This window comes from Myotis myotis, unplaced genomic scaffold (genome assembly GCF_014108235.1).
Source record: "Myotis myotis isolate mMyoMyo1 unplaced genomic scaffold, mMyoMyo1.p scaffold_m19_p_11, whole genome shotgun sequence".
NCBI classification, from domain to species: domain Eukaryota; kingdom Metazoa; phylum Chordata; class Mammalia; order Chiroptera; family Vespertilionidae; genus Myotis; species Myotis myotis.
In genome coordinates this window covers 10,177,045-10,201,305 of record NW_023416315.1, presented here as the reverse complement: position 1 = coordinate 10,201,305, position 24,261 = coordinate 10,177,045, and the positions used below count along the sequence as shown (strand labels likewise).

General features: G+C 42.2%; 1 protein-coding gene across 1 annotated transcript; it reads left to right on the top strand.

The window, feature by feature from the left end:
• The first annotated feature begins 9,083 nt into the window (after positions 1–9,083).
• Positions 9,084–11,106, top strand: LOC118665968 (F-box only protein 31-like). Its single transcript, XM_036327448.1, has one exon. It carries the CDS (start codon positions 9,292–9,294, stop codon positions 10,831–10,833), a length of 1,542 nt encoding a protein of 513 aa, XP_036183341.1. The 5' UTR covers positions 9,084–9,291; the 3' UTR covers positions 10,834–11,106.
• Positions 11,107–24,261: the final 13,155 nt, after the last annotated feature.

Here is a 24,261-nt window from a genome sequence, read left to right as displayed (position 1 = left end):
AGGTATTCAATGTTGGTGCTGAGGCCACCAGCATTTTTTGTGATTGATAGGAACTGGGCAACTAAATTCCCCTACCTGCATCCTTATTTCATTTATATCCTAACCCAGCTTGCTAACTGCTTTGTGGTAAACCAGAATGAAAGCTTTGAACCAAATCCAAGTTGTGGTCCTCGCCCATCTTCAAACTAAAATTAAAGGTTTGTGTTCCAGTCTGAGACTGAAGATATATTAATATATATATAGGAATAGAGTCTAACGTAATTCTAAGTCTTATTCTTAATTTCAGAGCAGTGGATGAAGTAAATATCATATGCTATATTAATAAACCACCAATCAGACTTCTTGCTCTGCAGAAATTCTCCAAGCTCCGTCATGCAGATACTTCACAATCTTAGTTGGCTCTCTACCGCCTTTCCCCAGCAATCTTACTCCTCTTCCTCATTCCTGGCTGTTCTGCCCAGAATACTGGAAGAGGAGTCTTGTCACTGTCTCAGCTTGTTTTCTTCCCATTCATATTCCTCAGCTTCAAACTGCTTTTGGCTAAGGTCACTGATGGCCAAAGTCACACAACTGCCCCTGACTTGTTTTAGTTCTGTCACATGTCTCCATCACTGGACATGAACCATCTCTACTTTTATAATCCTTCCTTCTACAGCAGCTCTTTTTCTTATTATTACTACTTATTTCTACTGTACCAGTTATACACTTGAATTTTTCTGGGCCCAAGCAACATTGTCATTCTGATCTCTCATCCTGCCTCCTGCTCCCCAAACACTCCACACTTTTTTATGGATGATGCTATAATATTTTATGGACAATTCCCAACTTGCAATATTACTCATTCCTGACTGTTCTGCCCAGAATACTTTCCCACATCCCTCCTTACCAGAAAAGTCCTATTTATCCTCCAATTACAGCTCAAATTTCAACTTCGTCAGTTAGTTGCTCTTCCCAGTGTTCCCTCTGCGTTGTTTTGAGAATCTCAGACTTCATATTTTTTTCAAGAAAGTGCCTTATTGATTGTTACATCACCAGTACTTAGCACCATACCCTGTACATAGATGCATAGGTGGTATTTGGTGAGATAAAAAATATTTAAATGCATCTACCAATGAAAATCAGAAATTTAAGAAAGTCCACATCTACAAATTGTGTTGTCTTATACCAGGCTAATTGTAACGTATTTACCAATCACTAAAAGAATTGCACTAATGAATAAATTACATTAAAATATATTTAAAGATACAAAATTTTGTTTATAGTACAGTTTCACATAATAAAGGACAGTAGGAAACTGCAAAAAACCCTGGAAGAACACCCAAAAATATTAGTTTCTATCAGGATGCCTGGTGCATAGTATCTAATAACTGTAAGAAGGAGTTGGAAGAAATAGAGGAATGGAAAAGTAATAGCTAACACATGGTGTTAACGATATGCAGGCAGTATTCTGAAAACTTTACATATATTAATTTGTTTAATCCTCATAACCCTATCAGCATAACTATTACGTATCCTAGAGATGAGGCAACCGGGACACTGAGAAGACTGGGTAACTTGTCCATTTCACAGCCACCAAATGGTCCAGTTGAGATTTAAAGCAAGGCAAATCTAGCTCCACCGTTTGTTCAGGATAGAGGCACACAAAATAATAACATTAGCAGTCATTGTGTTTAATAGAGGGACTAAGCTATATTTCCCCCTTGCTGTTAATTTCTAGTTTTGTGCACTTTTCAAATCTAACCCAGCAGCAATTATTGTTTATAATGTGTATATTAGTCAGCAGCTACAAAGAACAAATAAATTACCAGAAGTTTGTTTGCTGTCCATCTAGAAAAAGAAATACCATTCCCTATTGGAGAGAATCTTTGTCATCTAGGAAGTGGTATAGAAAGGTGTCTTGAGCCTTTACAGAAACTAAATTCTCCTTGGAGGCCTTAGACTTTCCATACTCTTGGTGGAGAGGATAATTTGTTTCACTCATTTTGTGATGCTTCTTAGCTCTCATAAACTATTTAACTTTCAAAAACAGACGTTAGCTCACTACAAATATATGTATTGCCAAAAAGAGCCGAAAGTCCTTAACATACACCAAACTCCATTTTCTTGTCCTATAAATTGTCTGATCTTTCCAGAAAGTAGGATAACAAAGTAAGATCAGAACTACCTACAATGGATTCAATTCTGCAAAAGTTAAATCCTGGTGCTTTCAGGCATGCCTATGTAATACACCATTCAGAGAGGCGCTAGACTTCGGGGTCATATTTCCAAGGAGCTGCTAAATTCATTCAAGGCCACTGGGTGGTGCTGGTGCATCCTGATTTGTAATGTGCTCTATGCTGCGTTTTCATGGTCACAAGGACAAAAAGCCAATGATTATCCCTAAAGCTGTGCCAGTCATTTGTCAGGTTGGGTGGGTGAGGATAGTTTTCTGAGGTATGTCCAAAAATGCAAGAAATTAGAGTACCCACCATTTTTTAATTCTAGGCTGATATTTTTTCTAAATCAAAGTAACCAATCATAAGGAAACCCATTCACAAGAAAAAAAGCACATTTTATTCTCTCCAAACCCCTGAGGCCTAAAAATAAACACCTAGAATCCAAAGCATACAGCCTTTAATCAGAAGTGATATAAAATTATAATTTCACAGGCATGAAGCATCTTTGTCAGGCAGGACTGTACCTAAACTAAAAATCAATCTCTCTCTCTCTCTCTCTCTCTCTCTCTCTCTCTCTCTCTCTCTCTCTCTATATATATATATATATATATATATAATGTCATCTGCAAACAATGACAGTTTTACTTCTTTCCCATTTGGATGCTTTGTTTCTGATTGCTGTGGCTAGGACTTCCAGTACTATCTATAATAATAAAAGCATAATATGCTAATTAGACTGAACACCCTTCCGGACGACCTTCCAGACGAAGCTGCAGTGGCAGGGGCCAAGGCAGAGGTGGAGACCAAGCCCCCTTGCATGAATTTCGCACATTGGGCCTCTAGTGTTGAATGAAAATGGTGAAATTGAACAAACTGTCTTGTTCCTGATCAAAAGGAAAACACTTGTAGTTTTTGCCTATAGAGCAGCGGTTCTCAACCTGCGGGTCACGACCCCTTTGGCAGTCGAACGACCCTTTCACAGGGGTCGCCTAAGACCATCCTGCATATCAGATATTTACGTTACAATTCATAACAGTAGCAACATTACAGTTATGAAGTAGCAACGAAAATAATTTTATGGTTGGGTCACAACATGAGGAACTGTATTTAAAGGGCCAGAAGGTTGAGGACCACTGCTATAGAGTATGATGTTGGCTACTGGTTTGTCATATTTGACCTTTATTACATTGAGGTATGTTCCCTCTAGTCCCACTTTGCTGAGCGTTTTTTATCATAAACTAGAGGCCTGGTGCACAAAATTTATACACTCAGCGGTGGGGGGTCCCTCAGCCCGGCCTGCACCCTCTCACAGTCAGGGAGCCCTCAGGGGATGTCTGACTGCTGGCTTAGCACTGGCTGCCATGGAGGTGGGGGAGGCGGGAGAGGCTCCCGCCACCACAGCTCGCCAGTCCTTAGACTGGCTTCTGGCTGAGCAGTGCTCCCCCTGTGGCAGCACACTGACCACCAGGGGGCAGCTCCTGCATTGAGCATCTGCCCTGTGGTGGTCAGTGTGCATCATAGCAACCGGCCCTTCTGCCATTCGGTCGATTTGCATATTACACTTTTATTATATAGAATAAGTACTGGATTTTATCAAATGTTTTTTCTGCATCTATTGATTATGTGATTTTTTTTAAAAATATACTTTATTGATTTTTTATAGAGAAGAGGGGAGAGGGATAGAGAGTTAGAAACATCGATGAGAGAGAAACATCGATCAGCTGCCCCCTGCACACTCCCCACTGAGGATGTGCCCGCAAACAAGGTACACGCCCTTGACCGGAATCGAACCTGGGACTCTTCAGTCCACAGGCCGACGCTCTATCCACTGAGCCAAACCAGCCAGGGCGATTATGTGATTTTTATCCTTCACTTTGTTTGTGGTATATCACATTTATTGATTTGTAGATATTGTAACAACCTTGCAATTCAGGAATAAATCCCTTAATTATGGTGTAAGATCTGTTTAATGTATTTCTAGATTTGATTTGCTAATATTTTGTTGAGAATTTTAGCATCTATATTCATCAGGGATATTGGTTTATAATTCTTTTCAGTGTTGTTATCTGGTCTTAGAATTAGGATAATGCCTGTTTCATAAAATGAACTTGGGAGTTTTTCCTCCTCTTAAATTTTTTGGAATAGTTTGAAAAGGACAGGTGTTATTTCTGCTGTGAGTGATTGGCAAAATTCACCTGTGAAGCCATCCAGTCCAGGACTTTTGTTTGTCGGAGTTTTTTTTATTACTGCTTCAAATTCACTAGTGTCAACTCAGATTCTCTGATTCTTCCTGATTTAGTTTTGGAAGATTATATATTTCTAGGAATTTATCCATTCCTTCTAGATTGTTGAATTTGTTGGCATATAGCTGTTCATAACATTTTCTTACAATTATTTGTATCTGTGTTGTCAGTTGTTACTTCTCCTCTTTCATTTCTGATTTTATTTATGTGGGTCCTCTCTTTCTTTATTGATGAGTCTGGTTAAAGATTTGTCAACCTTGTTTATCTTTTCAAAGAACCAGCTCTTAGTTTCCTTGATCTTTTGTATTGTCTTTTTAAACTCTATTCCTTTTTATTCTTCCTGCTCTATCTTTATTATTTCCGTCCTTCTATTCACTTTGGATTTTGTCATTCTTTTTAAAGTTCCTTTAAGTGTACAGTTAGATTGTTTATTTGAGATTCTTCTTGTTTCTTGAAATAAGCCATTAATGCTATGAATTTCCCTCTTAAGACTGGTTTTGCTATGTCCCATAGAATTTGGGTTGTTGTGTTCTCATTTTCATTTGTTTCAAAGTATCTTTTTATTTCATCCTTGATCTGATTGTTAACCTATTCTTTGATTAGTAGCATGTTTATTAGCCTCCATGTCTTTGTGTGTTTTTCAGTTTTTTGACTGGACTGATTTCTAGTTTCATACCATTATGATTAAAAAAAAGATGCTTAATATGATATCAGTCTTCTTAAATTTAGAGAATTGTTTTGTATCCTAGAAAATGATCTATGAGCAACTTGAAAAGAATATATACTTGCTGCTTTGGGGAAAAATACTCTGAAGATATTAGTTAGATACATCATATCCAGTATGCAATTTAAGGTCTCTGTTTCCTTGTTGATTTTCTGTCTGGAAGATCTATCCATTGATGTCAATGGGGTGTTAAAATCCTCTACTATGATTTTATTATTGTCAATCTCTTCCTTTTTGTCCATCAATATTTTCTTTACATATTTAGATGCTTTTATATTGGGTGCATAAATGTTTACTAGGGTTATATTCTCTTGTTGGATTGTTCCCTTTATTATTATGTAGTGCTCTTCTTTGTCTCTTATTATAGCCATTGTTGTAAAGTCTGTTTTGTCAGATCTAAGTATTACTATATTCCAGCTTTTTAAAATTTCCGTTTGCATGAAATATTGTTCTCCATTCCTTTACTTTTAGTCTGTGTATATCTTTCATTCTGAGGTGGGTCTGTTATAGACAGCATATATATGGGCCTTGTTTTCTTATCCATTCAGTTACTCTATGTCTTTTGATTGGAGCATTAAGCTGTTTACATTTAAATTGATTATTGGTAGGTACATATTTATTGCCAATTTATTCTTTAAACTTTGTTCTCCTGTCTCCTCCTCCTCCCTTTCTTCTTCTTCTTCAAGTAGGCACTTAAGCATTTCTTGTAATATTGGTTTGGTGGAAACAAACTCCTTTAACTTGTTCTTGTCTGGGAAGCTCTTTATTTCTGCTTCAAATTTAAATAACAGCATTGCTGAGTAAAGTAGTCTTAGTTACAGGTCCTTGCTTTTCATCACTTTAATTATTTCATACCATTCCATTCTGGCCCGAAATGTTTCTGTTAAGAAATCAACTGACTGTCTTATGGGAGCTCACTTGCTTTTCTCTTACTGCTTTTAAGATTTTCTCTTTGTCTTTAATCCTTGGCATTTTAATTATGATGTGTCTTGGTGGGGACCCCTTTGGGTTCATTTTGTTTGGAACTCTCTGCACTTCTTGGACTTGTATGTCTATTTCCTTCACCAGATTAGGGAAGTTTTCGGTCATTACTTCTTCAAATAGGTTCTCAATCCCTTGCTCTCTCTCTTCTCCCACTGGTGCCCCTGTAATGCGGATGTTATTATGCTTCATGTTGTCCAAAAAGTCCCTTTAACTATCCTCATTCTATTTAATCATTTTTTTCTTTTTGCTGTTCTGATTGGGTGTTTTTTCTACATTGTTTTCCAAATCACTTATTTGACCCTCTGCTTCATCAAACCTACTGTGTATTCTTCCCAGTGTATTTTTCATTTCAGATATTGTATTATTCATTTCTGATTGGTTCTTTTTTATGGTTTCTATGTCCTTTCTCATGCTGTTGAGCATCCTTTTAACCATTACATTGCACTCTTTATCTGATAAATTGCTTGCTTCCATTTCATTTAGCTCTTTTTCTGGATATTTCTCTTGTTATTTCATTTGGGGCCTGATTCTTTGTCTCCCTATTTTGGATCCTAGTCTTTGTGTGGTGGCCTTATGTAGTAGGTGTCCTTGGGGGTCCAATAGTGTAGTCTCCTTGATCACCTGAGTTGGGTACTCCAGGAATGTCCTTTGTGTGGGTCATATGGACCATCTTTTTGTTATTGAGTCTTGATTGCTATTGGCCTATTCATGCATGGATTGACCCTCAGGTTGGCTGACTCTGAGGCTCAACCCTGACCATCACATGAGAGCTTCTGTGCAGGTGCTGACCATCTGAAGCAGAATTTACCTCAGCTATGTTTGGTGCCTGCTGATATCATCCTTTAGATATCTTGCTTGTAAAGCTAATTAGATCCTGCTCTGATGTTATCTGATGCTGGCCACTGGGTGTGTTGGTTCTGGGTCTCTTGGGAAGGAATCTGGTGCAGGAAAATGTAAGATGCTGTCTGTGACTGGCCCTGGGCAACCTCTTTGTAGCTACAAGTGATCCAGAGTTTGTGGCTACTTCTTCAGGGCCTGAGTGTGTGAAGGACGGAAGGTTGAAGCTACATACCAAGACTGGCTTTTACCAGCACCAGGCTCGGGACAGGTCAGTAAGAGTCTTAAGGCACTCAGAGATCTGCCTCTGCTGGCCTTCACCTACGGGCTGCTCTTAGGCTCCGTCACTGAAAGAGCCTCTGGCAGTACTCATATCGCTGGCGGTAGATTCACAATGAGTCACCAGGTTGGGGCAAGTGGTTGTCCCGTAAGGGGGAGGTGCTGGTCAGGCTTCCAGGAAGATGGTGTTGTGGCCCCCAGGCTGATACTACACATAGGGGAGTGTTCCACCCAAGAAAGATGGTGTCTGAGGTATAGAAAAATGATTCAGCACAGGGATCGTGGTGCCTGTCCCTTCAGCTCTCTTGCCAGAAACATAAACCCCAGACTCTCCTCATGCAACTCTAATCTGCTCCACTCCTCCTTTGAAGGAGCCCAGGGTGAGTGTCTGTGAATGAAATTTTGTGTGTCAGCCTTTTAAGAGGGCACCTGGTCTCTAGTGGACTCTCATCTCTCCCTGATGAACAGAACCACTAATTTTCACAGCCAGATGTTATGTGGGCACCTTTTCCTGGCCCTCGTGCTCTGGACTGGGAGCCTGGCTTGGGGTCTAGACACCATGCTTCTCAGGGGGAACCCCTTTAGCTGAAATATTGCTCCAGAACTTCAGCCACTGCCCATGAAAGCAGGGCGAGTCTCCTTGACCCACCAGACACACAAGTACCCTTGGAGACCGTCCCTCAAAGTCCCATCAGTGCAGGATCCTGAAAGAAGAGTCTTTGCACCCATTACCCAGTTGCATACCAATAGTAATATGCGGCTATTCTTCAGGGGAGGGATTGAGAAGTTTTAGTCTTTAAATGATCGAGGTCAGTGTCTGTGGCAGATGGAGTTTGCACCCCTCTATCAAATAAACTGCCCTGAATGTCTATTCCTGACAAAAGGCAAATCAAATTCCTTCCAGGGCACTGGGAGGACCCTCCAAAGGTCAGAGTGTTTCTCTGGTAGGAATCCAGAAAGGTGGAGAGAAGAAATCTAGCTGCTCTCAACATGAGAATGGAGGCCTGTCTGAACAAGCGGGGCCAGTCTCAGCCCATAGGAGAGTTATGTTCACGGTGGGCAGATGGTGAACTTTTTTTTGAGGGCATCCATTCACCCAAGGAGCTAGCAGGGTTAGTCACGTGAAAGTGAAGAACTGAGGTCAACCGAAAGTGAGGAACTGGAGTCCATCCTTGCTCACATGTAGGAGCCCATTCCTACCGGGGGCCTGGGAGATTTGGCAGAGGCTGGGTTGAGGCTGAGCATAGAATGGATTTCCCTTATGGAGTTCAGGGTCAGGTCAACCTACAGTCAGTGACTCTGCTCTAAACTATAGTGAAGTACCACTCAACACTCCCTAGGATGGCTATCATGTATTTTTTTTTTTTTAAAGCATTCATGAAAATGTTTAAAAGTTGGACCCCTCGTGCAGTGCTGGTGGAAATGTAAAATAGTGGGGCCACGTTGGAGAGCGTTTTTGGCAGTTCCTCAACATGCTAAGCATAGAGTTCCACTTCTGGGTGCATGCCCAAAGGAAATGGACACATGTTCACGCAGAAAAACTTGTACACAGTGTTGGTGGCAGCGTTGTTCATGAGGGCCTCAAACCGGAAACAGCGCAAATACTCATCAACTGATGAATGGGAAAACAAAATGTGGTACACCCATACACTAGAATATAGCATACATAAAACTTTAAAATGTTATGCTAAGTGAAAGAAGCCAGTCACAAAAGACCAGATATTATGACTGCATTTATGTGAAATGTCCCGTTCCCCCCCCCCCCATAGGCATATCCCTGGAGGCATATCCCTACAGAAAGCGGATTAGTGACTGCCTGGGGCTAGGGCGGGAGGACAGGGAGGGGGCACTGGGAAAGCGTATGGGATTGTCAAGGGCGGGGTGGGGAGGAGACATATGTAATACTCTTTGTAATACTTTAAGCAATAAAACAATTTAAAAAAATAAAGTCCTACAATTGGCTCCTCTCTGGGGGGGCGTGGCTAGACCCTGGGGGGCGTGGCTGGACTCAGCTTACTGCCCGGCTGAGGAGCAGGAGCCCACACTGGTGGCTGTTACACGTGGAGGCATGGAGGAGTGCGCTTGCATCTGCGGCGTGGGCTCTTCGCGGGGACGTCGATGTCGTCAGCAGCGCCAAGGCCCAGCTGAGACGGCAGCGGCTGAGGGCAAGCCGGCCCGGCACCAGCAGAAAAGCGCCTCGAGGCGGAGGCGCAGGAGGAGGCGGAGGCGGAGGCGGAGGCGGCAGCGGCGGCGGCAGCGCGGTGCCGCGCGGGGAGTGGAGGAATCGCGAGCCCCATGCCGCCCCCCGCACTGCTCGCTGCAGGACCTGCCCGTGGAGATGCTGGTGGAGATCTTCGCCTGGCTCCCCGGCACCGATCTGCTCAGCCTGGCCCAGGCCTGCACCAGATTCCACCACATCCTGCACATGGACAGCATCTGGAGACGGCGCTGCCGCGAGGAGTTTGGCGTTGGTGAAAACTTGCAGAACCTGGAGACGATCGGTATGTCTTATCGAGAAGTCTATGCGAAGCTGTTCCACCCGTACAGACACACTTTGGGATTGTGGCAGCTAGGTAATGACTATAGAAGACTGCTGAATGTCGCGGTGGACGGCTTAGGCATTACTGGTTGGACGTACGGACCTTCCCTTGACACCCACGTGGATGGCCCAATGCAGTTCGAGCCCGCGTTCAGAATTCGCCTGACGGAGCGGAAATCAGCCGCGGTGGAGTGCATGGAAGGCCGCCACCGCAGGCCCCACCACCGCCACATGCAGATTGAGAAGAACAGGTTCACCACCCAGTGCGACAGGACAGACCACGTAACAGATTCACCAACGCGGCTTAGGGGAGGACGGGGGCTGGAGCTGTCGGAGGAGGACCTACAGGGGTTTGACTTCCTGACCTACCACCGCCTCTACCTCCCGCCGAGCCACCCGGACGACCTCATCAGGCCAGGCCTCTTCCAAGGCAAATACGATCCCTTCGGCCTATCGATTGTCATGCTCAGCTTCCATGGGGAGTATGCCAGGGTCACGAAGGTCACGGGATACTCCAACCAGATATTAGAGATCCACCTCAAGCGACGCATCCAGCTGCGAGATGGCGAGATCTTCCGCAACTTCAACGAGCTCTCCCGCGTGGTCCAGGAGATTGACAAGCAGGTGATCCGGGAGCAGCAGCAGCAGCAAAAAAACAGGACTGAGGAAAGCAAGGGCCATGGCTGGCAGAGCCCTGCCCAGCCCAGCGGCGGGGAGTCCGGGGCTGCAGCTTCGGAGGAGCAGCCGGCCCCGTTTGTTCTGCCTGTGGGCGTGAGCTCAATAGACCAGAACTACCCCCGGACCTGCAGGATGTGTCTCTGTGCTAGCGTGGACATTGTTATTATTGCCCGCCATGGCTTCCCCTACTGCATGCACTACCCTGGAGTCTTCATCCTGTTCGATGAGGACCACTTCGGGTTCATCTGTCTGGAGCTGAATTACTTCATCCTGTACGGCAGAGTCCAGAACACCTTCCAGAATGTGGAGGCACCATCCCCGCACGCTTTTCTGGAGATGCTCTCGAACATTCAGTCCGGATTCCCTGGTAGGAGCAGCTTGCATGCACTTTGAAGATTTGACCTTCTGACCAGGTTACCCACCTTTGTTTGTTTTTTAATCCTCACCCGAGGATATTTCCCCATTGATATTTAGAGAGAGTAGGGGAGAGAGGGAAAGACAGAAATAATCCATGTGAGAGAAACACATCAGTTGTTTGCCTCCTCCCCAAGCCCGGACCAGGGCCAGGCTGGGTAGGAGCCAGCAATTGAGGTAGAAATAAACCTTAGACCAGTGGTTCTCAACCTTCCTAATGCTGTGACCCTTTAATACAGTTCCTCATGTTGTGGTGACCCTCAATTTCATTGTTACCAATTGAACATAATTAAAGCATAGTGATTAATCACAAAAGCAATATGTCATTATGTATGTGTTTTCCGATGGTCTTAGGCCTTTTGCATCCGCAGGTCCAGGCTCTATCCACTGAGCCAAGCCAACTAGGGCTGAGCATGTCTTTTTTTTTTTTTTAATTGTTTTATTGCTTAAAGTATTACTAAGAGTATTACATATGTCTCCTTTTTTTTTTAGCCGCCCTTGACAATCCCCTGGCCTCCCCTACCCCCCAGTGTCTTATGTCCATTGGTCATGCTCATATGCATGCATACAAGTCCTTTGGTTGATCTCTTACCCACTCCCCTCCTGCCCCCCAACCCTCCCCAGCCTTCCCGCTGTAGTTTGACAGTCTGTTCGAGGCTGCTCTGCCTCTTGAGCATGTCTTTTTAAAAAGAAAGAAAGAAAAAGGAAAGATCCTAAAATTAGATAGTGGTAATTGTTAGATTGTACAACTCTGAATATAATAAAAACCACTGAATTGTACATTTTATTTTTTTAATTAAATCTTTATTGTTCAGATTAAAAACAAAAAAAGAGAGCAGGGCGAGCCCTTTCTATGACTCTGTTCTTCCTACCAGTCTTGATGTAGCTTCTTCTGTAAATCCTTGGCTATCAGACCTCTCTTCAGCTAGTCTTCAGTTGGTTACTCAGGATGATTATTCTATAATTTGGTTGTAATTCCAGTTTGGTCTTGGGAGGAGGGGAGTGTAGCTTTTACCTATTTCACTGCCATCTTGATCTCTTGTAAGGGAATATTTTAATCAATTCATTATTTTTAAAAAAATATCTTTATTATTGAGAGTACAATTCATTTTTTTAAATCTCTCAACTTCTCATACTGTTTATAATACACATACAAATTGATTTTTTCTTTTATTGAAGTTGATATATTTATCATGCCTTTAATAAAAATAAAACTATTGAAAAATATATTCAACATTCTCTTAAGTAATACATTTTTTAAAAGTAAATTGGGGCCCTAACTGGTTTGGCTCAGTGGATGGAGCGTTGGCCTGTGGACTGAAGGGTCCTAGGTTCAATTCCCATCAAGGGCATGTGCCTTGGTTGCGGGCACATCCCCAGTGGGAGGTGTGCAGGAGGCAGCTGATCGATGTTTCTCTCTCATCGATGTTTCTAACTCTCTATCCCTCCCCTTCCTCTCTGTAAAAAACCAATAAAATATTTTTTTAAAAAGTAAATTGGGTCTTTCAGTCTGTTATATGATCTGAACAATGTTTTTTAAAATGTGAGGCTAAAATTTCTATATTTAAATTTTTATTTCTCTTGATTACTGAAAATAAAAGGATAATCCATTTTTATAATTAATTCTGTTATGAGCCTTTTTGTTTTTCATAATTAAAGGTAACTTACTAAAGTCCCTGACATCTCTGTAACAAAATACTCTCCTGTTTGCCAGGAGGCCCTATGACGCCTATCAAGGGTAATTTCAGGAATTTGGGTGGCAGCATCTACATCAGTAACAAAGCTACTGCAGTCGGTCAGCATTTAGGGAACTGCAGCCTTATTTCAGGAAGCTCTGCTTGGAGGCAGTAGGCAGATGAAAAGTCACATATCACCACAAGACATAAGACGATGAATCACCAAAATCCCCTTTCCAAACCTTGGGATTGAGAGACAGATAACACCTGACATTTGTCACTAGTAAAATATCTATGTGATTACACAAACAGGAGGTTCCAAATACAAAGGAATATAATTTCAGTACAGTTCACCCCCATCAATGTGAAAATCTGTGTCTATAAATGAATTATTAATGAATATATACTATGTAAGTGTTTAGTATTTCAAGTATTTACAAAGACACTGTACTAAATACTGTAAACCATAATAACATAGTTAACATCATAATCAAACATAATTACATGTTAATCATTTTAATTACTGGAGATATTTTTAAAGAAATTATCATTTATATGCATCTCACAGAGTTGTCATGAAATTAAATGATAAAATAATGGTACTTATTGAGCACTTAAAATGTGTCAAATACTAGCTAAGGGATTTACATAGACTGTTATTTTATTCTCATTAAGTGATAATATTATTCCTATTTTACAGATAAATAGCCAGTAAGATTCAACCCATATCTGCCAGGCTCCAAAGCCTGTCCTTTTAATTACTATGATCTTTAGAAATATCCTCTCAGGCCTTTACAATGGAATGCCCACTTTTTTACAGAGCTTAATATAACACTTGCATTGGCTGCCTTTCTTTCCTTTCTTCTCTCCCTACCTCTCTACTGTTAAACAAAAAAATTTAACTTGCTGGACAGGAAGTCTTTTTAAAAGTAAGGGTTAGGTCATTGCTAGAAAAAAATAAAATAAATAAAAAGAACACTCGTCCTAGGTCATGGAGTCTAAACCACCAGCAGTTTGGCTGGGTAGAAAATACATGTTCAGCCCTGACCGGTTTGGCTCAGTGGATAGAGCATCGGCCTGTGGACTCAAGGGTCTCGGTTCGATTCCGGTCAAGGGCATGTACCTTGGTTGTGGGCACAACCCCAGTCGGGGGTGTGCAGGAGGCAGTTGATCGATGTTTCTCTCTCATTGATGTTTCTGACTCTATCCTTATCCCTTCTTCTCTGTGGAAAATCAATAAAAAATATTTTAAAAAAGGAAAGAAAAGAAAATACATGTCCAACATCCAAGAGTTCTGCAAGCACTTTAATGCACCAAGTCATTCTGAAGGAATTTACATTAGCTATTGGGGGTGGGAGAAGGTGAAGCAGGGCTAGTTCTGTAGCAGAGTCTGCAGCACAATGAGTTAAGCTCATGTGTGAAGAAGATGCGGAGCTCCTGGGGTTTTCAGGGGCCTGGCTATTCTCTCTTGGGTAATCACAGACATCACCTGAAAATTAATCCTAAACTCTAACATATGTACGTTTGTTTTTTAGGGTATTTTTCTTTTATGTAAAACATCAAAAAATTTTAAATTACAATATTATATTTGTTTTATGTGTACAACATAGTGATTATACATTTACATAACTTATGATCACCCCAGTTAAGTCTAGCACCTACCTGGCACCATACATATTATCTAATCTAATAAAAGAGAAACATGGTAATTAGCATACGACCGCTACTCTTTTCATTGGCTAATCAGGGCAATATGCAAATTAACTGCCAACAAAGATGGCGGTTAATTTGCATATGTAGGCACAATGCAGGGAGGTGAAAGGGAAAGCAAGAAGAAGCCCCCTGTCACTGACAGTGATCGGAAACCCAGCGGGGAGCTAAGAGCCGGGGGGCAGGGCAAAGGCGGCCATGGTCGGAGAATTGGGCGCCTTTGCCGCCCTGGCCAGTGATAGCGGGAAGTAGGGGTGGAGACAGCAATGGGAGCTGGGCACGGGCGAAGCTGGTAGTCCCAGGAGCTAGGGGTCCCTTGCCTGGGCCTAAAGCGGAGCCCGCAATCGCTGGGCCACTGCCGCTGCAGGTTCCCACTGCCCAGGCCGGACGCCTCGGCCAGAGGCGTTAGGCCTGGGCAGGGGCGGAGCCTGCAACTGCAGGGAGCTGGGGGTCCCCTGCCCAGGCCTGACGCCTCTGCCAGAGGCCTCAGGCCTGGGCAAGGGGCCGATCCGGTGATCGGCGATCCGAGGGTGATGAGGGTCAACTCCTCTGGCCGAGGCATCAGGCCTGGGCGGGGGCCGGAGCCGGTGATTGGGGGGATATGAGGGTCCCCTTGCCCAGGCCTGAAGCCTGGGTCAGAGGCATCAGGCTTAGGCGGGGGGTGGAGCAAGCGATCAGAGGGAGATGGTGGTCCCCTGCCCAGGCATGATTCCTGGGCCAGAGGCATCAGGCCTGGGCGGGGGTCAGAGCCAGTGATGGGGGGAGATGGGGACCCCTTGTCCAAGCCTGACACCTCTGGTGGAGGCGTCAGGCCTGGGCAAGGGGCTGATCAGGCGATCGGAGGGTGATGGGGGTCGACACCTCTGGCCGAGGCATCAGGCCTGGGCGAGGGCGGAGCCAGTGATGGGGGGGAGAGGGGGGTCCCCTGGCCAGGCATGAATCCTGGGCCAGAGGCATCAGGCCTGGGCCAGGGGCGGAGCCAGCAATCAGAGGGGTCTGGGGGTCCCCTGCCCAGGCCTGACGCCTGGGCCAGAGGCATCAGGCCTGGGCAGGGGGGGCAGAACCAGTGATCGGGGGGAAATGAGGGTCCCCTGCCCAGGCCTGACGCCTCTGGCAGAGGTGTCAGGCCTGGGCAAGGGGCCGATCCTGGGATTGAAGGGTGATGGGGGTCAACGCCTGAGGGCTCCCAGTATGTGAGAGGGGGCAGGCTGGGCTGAGGGACACTCCCCACACACACACACACACACACACACACACACACACACAGTGCACGAATTTCGTGCACTGGGCCCCTAGTCCTATATAATAAAAGGCTAATATGCAAATTGTCCCCTCGGGAGTTTGACTGACTGGGAGTTTGACCACTTGCTGTGATGTGTGCTGACCACCAGGGGGTGGCACAGAACGAAGGAAGGCCCTAGCCAGCAGCTGGCAGCCAGGGAAAACAAGGCCTCAATCAGCCCTGATCGCTGGCCAGGCCTAGGGACCCTACCCGTGTACTAATTTTATGCACCAGGCCTCTAGTTTATTATATTTCCTATGCCCCATGACTATTTTGTATCTGCCAATTTGTACTTTTTAATCATTAAAGGGCATTTTTCTATGGAGATGTAAAACTCTAGATACTTTTCCTAGGTATGTATTAGATTAAAACTCTGGCGTTTGAGTTTTTTTCCTTTTAGCACTTTATGCCATTCAGTTGCCTTCTGGCTCCTGGTAACAGCCTGTTGTCATTATGTGTCACCGTTGCCCTGTTTATAATGCGCTGGTTTTCCCTGGCTGCTCTAAAGAATTTCCCTTTAATTTTGGATTTCAGTGGTTTGATTATGACATGCCGAGGTGTGGTTTGCCAAGTATCTTGGATGTTTACTGAATTTGAAAACATTTTGGCCATTGATTCTTCAAATTGTGGAGTCTCTCGCTCTCTCTCACTCTCCCCCACCACCCCCCATGGGACATCAATTACACATACTGTTAGACTTCTTGATATTGTTCAACAAGTCACTGGGGCTTTGCTCATTTTTTTCCCAGGTTTTCTTCTGTTTGTTTGTTTGTTTGTTTTGTTTTTCAGATTGAATAATTTCTATCAATCTATCTTAAAAGGTACTAATTCTTTCTTCTATTATTTTCAATCTATAGTTAGGCCTATCTAGTCAATCTCCCATATCAGATATTTTAACATCTAGTTCTAGAATTTCAATTTTTCTTTTTTTAGTTTCCGTTTGTTTGCCTAAATTTTCTATATGTTAATTCATTAAAATTCTATTTCCTTTTACGTTTTGAGTATAGTTATAGTATCTGCCTTAAAATCCTTGCCTGCTAATTACAAGGCATCCTCAGGTTAGTCTCTACTAATTATCTTTTCCTTTGAATATTGGTCACATTTTTTTGTTTCTTCACTTGTCTTGTAATTTTGGATTGTGTAATGGACATGGTGAATGATACATTGTAGAGACTCTGAACTCTCTTATTTTCTTCTCAAGAATATTGACTTTGTTTTAGTAGACAGTTAACTTAGCACAACTCAAACTCCAAACTCTGTTTCCTTTATGTTGGGCAGCAGCTGAATATCGTGTTCTGTTCTTTTAGCCTTTAGGCCACTTAGATTCTGCCCTGAGCACACATAGTGCAGTGGTCAGCCAGATGTCAGGCAGAGTTTATACTCATGAACTGGGAGCCCCTTCTACTGCTCTCTCTTTTCTGGAATATTCTTCTTCACATTTCAGCTGTGGTTGTTCTAAGCATTGACTCTGAATACTTAACCTGTAAAATTCAAAATTTCATTGGAGGAGAAACTGTTCCATGATGTGACCACTGTCTGTCTAGCAAGTTGGACCTGGGCCAGAACAGAGGTTGCTTCCTGCAAACCCCACTTAGAAACTGTCTGATCTTAACTGATGCCCATTCTGACATTAATCAGCACTCCTCCTTTGCTTCCTGCTAAGTGCTGATTCCTACAACAGATTGTTGTCCTGACCTGGTCAAACAGGTAAAGTAATTTCTGTACCTGATGGTATACACATACCCTTTACCCTATACAATTATCTGTCACAAGGATCCATTTTATCTTTCAGTCACCTAAGATATGCCTGTATGTAAAACTCCCTTAATAAACAGACTCATAGATACAGAGAACAGACTGACTGATGCTTGCCAGAGTTGAGGAGGTTTGGGGGACTGGATGAAAAAGGTAATGGTATTGGGAAGTACAGATTGGTTGTTAGAAAATAGACATGGGGATGTAAAGGACAGTACAGGAAATATAGTCATTAATAACATAATATTAATAACTAGAGGCCCAGTGCACAAAATTCATGCAGTCCCTCAGCCTGGCCTGTGCCCTCTCGCAGTCGGGGAGCCCTCAGGGGATGTCTGGCGGGCCTAAGCCGGCAGTCGGACATCTTTAGTGCTGTGGTGGAGGTGGGAGAGGCTCCCGCCATTGCTGCTGCGCTAGCCAGCTGTGAACCTGGCTCAAGGCTTCTGGCTGAGCGGTGCTCCCCCTGTGGGAGTGCACTGACCACCAGGGGGAAGCTCCTGTGTTGAGCGTCTGCCCCCTGGTGATCAGTGCAGGTCATAGCTACTGGTGGTTCTGCTGTTTGGGCAATTTGCATATTAACCTTTTATTATATAGGATAACCTTTGGGTACTGAAAATATCAGGGGAACACTTTGTAACGAATATGATTGTCTAACCACTGTGTTCTACACCTGAAACTAATACAAAGTAATATTGAATTTGAACTGTAAAAAAAGGTTAAAATATAATCTGAAAGTCCAAGAGCACCTTGTTAGCAAATTATATAAGCAAAACAAGGCAGGTATACAAAGACAAACAAGTGTTTAAAAAAGGAAATGCAACCATAGTTCTCTGTTTGGTTTTATAATGAATAATATTTACATCATCATAATGATATAAACATTCATTTTTGGTTTATCAAGAATAATGATGTTACCAAATTGGAAGGAAGGGAAAAGTTGAGGGGGTTGTTTATAACAGAGCCAAATCATTATCTATCAAACTGCAAGTCAACAGATAATGTTTACAGCTGATAAATAAGAAATGATGGTGCGAGCTCATTATTGAGAAACATGACAATAAATACTGGAAAAAACAGGTGTAAAAGCTAAAAAGGGATTTCAATATTGTTTTATTTTTTATTTACAGTATCAGTTTGATAATGATTTATTGTGGTGAGCTGAATACTGCCCATACCCAAAGATGTTCATGTCCTAAAATTTTGGAACCTGTGACTATGTTATTTTATATGGCAAAAGAAACTTGGTAGATGTGATTAAGCTAAGGATATTAAATCAGGAAATTATCCTAGATTTTCTCATAAACCCAGTGTAATCATAAAAATTCTTATAAGAGGGAGGCAAGAGGGGCAGAGTCAAAGAGGAGATGTGATGACAAATCAAGGTTGGAGTGATACAATTGCTGACTTTGAAGATCAAAGAGAACCATGAGCCAAAGAATGTGAGTGGCCTCCCTATGCTGGAAAAAGCAAAGAATAGAATTCTCCCCTAAAGCCTTTAGTAGGAACATAGGCCTGCCAACCACCCACATGAGACTTCTGAGCTTTGGAACTGAAAAATAATTGTCTGCTTTAAGTCACTAAATTTGTGGTAATGGTTACAGCAGCAAGAGAAAACGAACACATTTATTTAGAAAATAGATAAGAAAAAATAGAACATGCTAAGACATGAATTATAGAAACTTACCAGCTACTGGCAAAAGTTCAAAATGAAGGAATAAATTCATCTGAATTAGAAAGGGATAATTTGAATATGATTACATGATTACTTATTATGCATTAGGACAAGGTTAGGTAACTAAAGGGTAGTCATATGAGTCGATGCTTAGCCACATTGATATTCTTTACCGTATATATTTTTCATTATTCCTCCTCCGTTTTTCTTCCCCACGCCCTATGTATCTTTTCTTCCTGTCACTGATATACTGTTGTGATAGCTGTCTGGCTCCCAGTCCAGTGATTCTATCATATCCTGAAATGGTCCCTATATCAGTCAGGGTTCTCCAGAGGAACAGAACCAATTATATAGAGAGAAATTTACTTTAATGAATTGCCTCACATGATTGTGGGTGCTGACAAGTCCAAAATCCATATATTCATTGGGCAGGCTGGGAACTCAGCAGAAGTTGCCATTGCAGACTTGAAACACAATTCTCTCTTTTCTAGGAAATCTTTGTTTTTGTTCTCAAGGCCTTCAAATTCAACCACATTATCAAGAGGAATCTCTTTTACTTAAAATCCCGATTGTAGATGTTAAACGTATCTACAAAATGCCTTCACAGTAACAACACCTAGAGTTTAATTAAATAGCTGAGTACTGCCCTGACCGGTTGGCTCAGTGAATAGCTCAGAGCGTTGGGCCTGGGGACTGAAGGGTCCCAGGTTCCATTGCGGTCAAGGGCATATACCTTGGTTGTGGGCACATCCCTGGTGGGGGATGTGCAGGAAGCAGCTAATCGATGTTTCTCTCTCATCGATGTTTCTAACTCTCTATCCCTCTCCCTTCCTCTCTGTAAAAAAATCAATAAAAATATTTAAAAATAAACAAATAAATAGCTGAGTACTATAATGCAGCCAAATTCACACATAAGATTAACCACCACAGCCACCAATTCTTGAGGAGTGGGTGGCAGGCACCATGTTTGTGCTCTGTGACTCCTGCTCACAGGTGGCTGGTTCAAGAGTGGACACATCACACCCACAAGACTATACAAAGGCCTAAGATTGTACTAAAGGAATCTAGAAAAAACACTTGGCCCTCTCTTTTGTGGTGGCAGCCTTGAGAAGCAAAGATTGGAAGATATCAGTGGCCATATGATAGCTTTCATTCTGAACTGGAAGAGGCTAAAGCCAACGTACAGAAAGAATCAGAAAAAGATCTGGAAGAGTCTTGGTTACAAATATGACAACTCCGAGCCACTCCTGCATTTTGAGTGGTTTAATTTCTTTCAGCTCTACGATCTCATTATTCCCTTATCTCCTAAACTAGATTGAACTGGATTTATATCACATGTAACTAAGAGTCTTGACTAAGACATACGAGTAGGGTATCTTTGGGCTATATAGAAATGTTCATGTTTCCCTCTCCTTCTGGGCACGTGGGGGGTTACCTGCTTTGAACAGGCAGGACTACATAACTTGCTCTGTCAAAATATGAGCAAAATATGTCACTTTAAGAGCAAGTGAAAGATTTGCCAGGTTCTCGGTGCCTGCAGTGACTGTGGAACACTTGTCACTTGGTGCCTCCAACAGATGAGTTCCTAAGTGACAGTGAGGAGAAAATCCCAGCAAGCTGGCACATGTATCATAAGCAAGCAATCACATTTTGTGATGTTAAGCCACTGAGATTTTCTGCTTTCTGTTCCTGCATTGTAACCTACCTTATCTTGACTAACAGAGAGGGCACTTACCTTCATAATATTTTTTGCCATGATTCATTCATTTAAAAATAATATTGATCTAATATAGGGCCATAACAGTACACAAAACAGATCTACTTCCTGACTTCCTGAGTAAGAATTGTCTTTCTTACAATCCCAATAAAGTGTGATATGTGCCAAGAAAAGTACAGGCACAAAGGGAGCTCAGGCTTCTGTCACCTACCGTCTATGGGAAGTTTAGGAGAAGCTTCCTGGATGAAGTGATATAAAGATGAATGAAGGGGAAGTAGGAGGTTGAAGGGGGAGGAGTGTGAGATTTTTCTCCAGGCAGAAAAAAGAGCAGGGATAAGAGCACAGGGAGAGGTGGCATTGAACTTTACACATGAATCCCCTCCTTCCCCACCCTCTACTTTTTCTAGGCTGAACTGGGATCACAACACATCCACTGATAAAAAGTGAAGCTGTTATTACATAGTGGTAATTGTCAATTAATAGTCTAACTTCAGAGTAATGCCACCTTTGCACAGCAGTATTTGTGCAATTATTTATATAATTTTTTGCCTTTGAACTTAATATTTTACAAAACTTAATGAGAAAATTAAAGTGCTGCTAACAACAGTATAATTGAGACAAAGGTTGGCCTAAAGTTGTAAATCTTTAGCCTAAATCAGATGCTTATTGGACTTGAAATTGCCTATGAATTCATATGTAAAGGAAAAGAACTACATTAAAGAACATTGGGGAAATACTAGAGATTTATCCTTGACAATTGTGTCTAAGACATAAAATACAGTAACAAAAGATATGGAAAGGTCATTAAAATTATCAATTGATAATTACATCCATAAATATTCCAATGATTTAAATACATAAAAAACATAGTATAAATGAAAATAGGGATGTGCCCTAACCGGTTTGGCTCAGTGGAAAGAGTGTTGGCCTGCAGACTGAAGGGTCCCAGGTTCGATTCCAGTCAAGGGCATGTACCTTGGTTGCGGGCACATCCCCAGTAGGGGGTGTGCAGGAGGCAGCTGATCGATGTTTCTCTCTCATCCATGTTTCTAACTCTCTATCCCTCTCCCTTCCTCTCTGCAAAAATCAATAAAATATACTCAACAAAACAACAAGAAAACCCACTGCATGGGAGAACTTATTTGCCAATGATAACTCTGATAAAGGTTTAATCTCCAACATTTGCAGGGAACTCATACAACTTAACAAAAGGAAGATAAACAACCCAATCAAAAAATGGGCAACAGACCTAAATAGAAACTTTTTGAAAGAGGACATACATAAGGCTGAGAGACGTATGAAAACATGCTCAAAGTCACTAATCATCCGAGAGATGCAAATCAAAACGACAGTGAGGTACCATCTCACACCTGTCAGAATCATCAACAAATCAACTAGATTGAACTGGATTTATGTCACATGTAACTAAACATCAACAAATCAACAAATGACAAATGCTGGCGAGGATGCGGAGAAAAAGGAACCCTTGTTCACTGCTGGTGGGAATGCAAACTGGCGCGGCCACTGTGGAGAACAGTATGGAGTTTCCTCAAAAAACTAAAAATGGAACTCCCATTTGACCCTGTGATCCCACTTCTAGAAATATATCCCAAGAAACCAGAAACACCAGTCAGAAAGGATATATGCACCCTATGTTCATAGCAGCACAATTTACAATAGCTAAGATTTGGAATCAGCCTAAGTGCCCATCAGCAGATGAATGGATTAAAAAACTTTGGCACATCTACACAATGGGATACTATGCTGCTGTCAAAAGGAAGGAACTCCTACCATTTGCAACAGCATGGATGGAGCTGGAGAGCATTATGCTAAGTGAAATAAGTCAGACAGAGAAAGATAAATATCACATGCTCTCACTCATTTGTGGATTATAATGAACAACATAAACTGATGAACAAAAACAGATCTAGAGACAGAGAAGCATCGATCAGATGCTCAAAAGTCAGAGGGAAGGTAGGGGAGGGTGGGGGTGAGGAGGAGAGATCAACCAAAGGACTTGTATGCACACACATAAGCATAAGCGATGGATGTGGACAATAGGGGGTGAGGGTGAGGGCAGGATTGGGGGGATGAGGGGACAATGGGAGGATAAGGACACATTTGTAATATCTTAATCAATAAAGGGAAAAATATATTTAAAAAAAGAAAATAGGGATGCAACTTACTAAGGAATCTGTTATCAACAGAAAGCTGGAATTCAAAATTTTCAGTAATTTTTCGAAGTTTATAAGACAGTAACAGAAATACCATCAATACTTTGCAAAATCTACATTATCAACTTCTTCCCAATGTGAAAATAAATTTTGTCTACTAAATGTCACCACAAATGAGATCATAATGTGAGTAAAGAAATTAATTTATGATATTTTGTGTTTAATCTGTTTTAAATATATATGTACTAGTATATACATGGCCGGGATTAAAAACTAAAACTGTTTTAAATATGTTTTTATTGATTTCAGAGACAGGGAGAAGAACACAGATAGAAACATTAATGATGAGAATCATAAATCAGATGCCTCCTGCACACCCCCTATTGGGAATCAAGCCTGCAACCCAGGCATTTGCCCTGACTGGGAATTGAACCATGACCTTCTGGTTCATGGGTCGATACTCAACTACTGGGCAACACCAGCCAGGTAAAACTGAAGCTTAAAAACAAATAAAATTAAATTAAAAAAAAAACACACAAAAAAACAATAAAAAAGAGAAACAAAAAAAGAGGGGGTAAAAAAAAAAAAGTGTGATAGCCCTAACCGGTTTGGCTCAGTGGATAGAGCATCGGTCTGCAGACTGAAGGGTCCCAGGTTCGATTCTGGTCAAGGGCATGGACCTTGGTTGCGGGCACATCCCCAGTAGGGGGTGTGTAGGAGGCAGCTGATCGATGTTTCTCTCTCATTTTCTAACTCTCTATCCCCCTCCCTTCCTCTGTAAAAAAATCAATAAAAAATATATATTTTTTAAAAGTATAATATGTGCCAAGAAAAGTACAGGGCACAAAGGGAGAAAAAAAGAAAAACACCAACAAATCTAAAACTTTTATACAACTGGGAATTTTAGAATTTTGATATCTTTATAATCTTTTTTTTTTTTAATATATTTTATTGATTTTTTACAGAGAGGAAGGGAGAGAGAGATAGAGAGTTAGAAACATCGATGGGAGAGAAACATCGATCAGCCGCCTCCTGCACATCTCCCACTGGGGATGTGCCCGCAGCCCAGGTACATGCCCTTGACCGGAATCGAACCTGGGACCCCTCAGTCCGCAGGCCAACGCTCTATCCACTGAGCCAAACCGGTTTCGGCCTTTATAATCTTTAAAACCTAACTTTTACTCATTTAACTTTCATGTTTTTTTGGACTGCCATATGTACAAAAGCAGGCACCCGTATTTTTGGAGCCAGGTGTGTGTGTGTGTGTGTGTAGTGAGGGAAACAGTAAGTGACCAGAGATGAGACTACAGAAAGAAACAGAAATTAGATTGTATTAGGCTGCACAAGACACATGAAGGAATTCAGACTAACTTGAGATTAATGGGAGTATTGAAAGAGTTTAGGCAGAGAAGATATATGAT

Bases quoted from the DNA above. Each gene is read 5' to 3' on its own strand.
- LOC118665968 (XM_036327448.1), top strand. From the start codon at position 9,292: ATGGAGGAGTGCGCTTGCATCTGCGGCGTGGGCTCTTCGCGGGGACGT.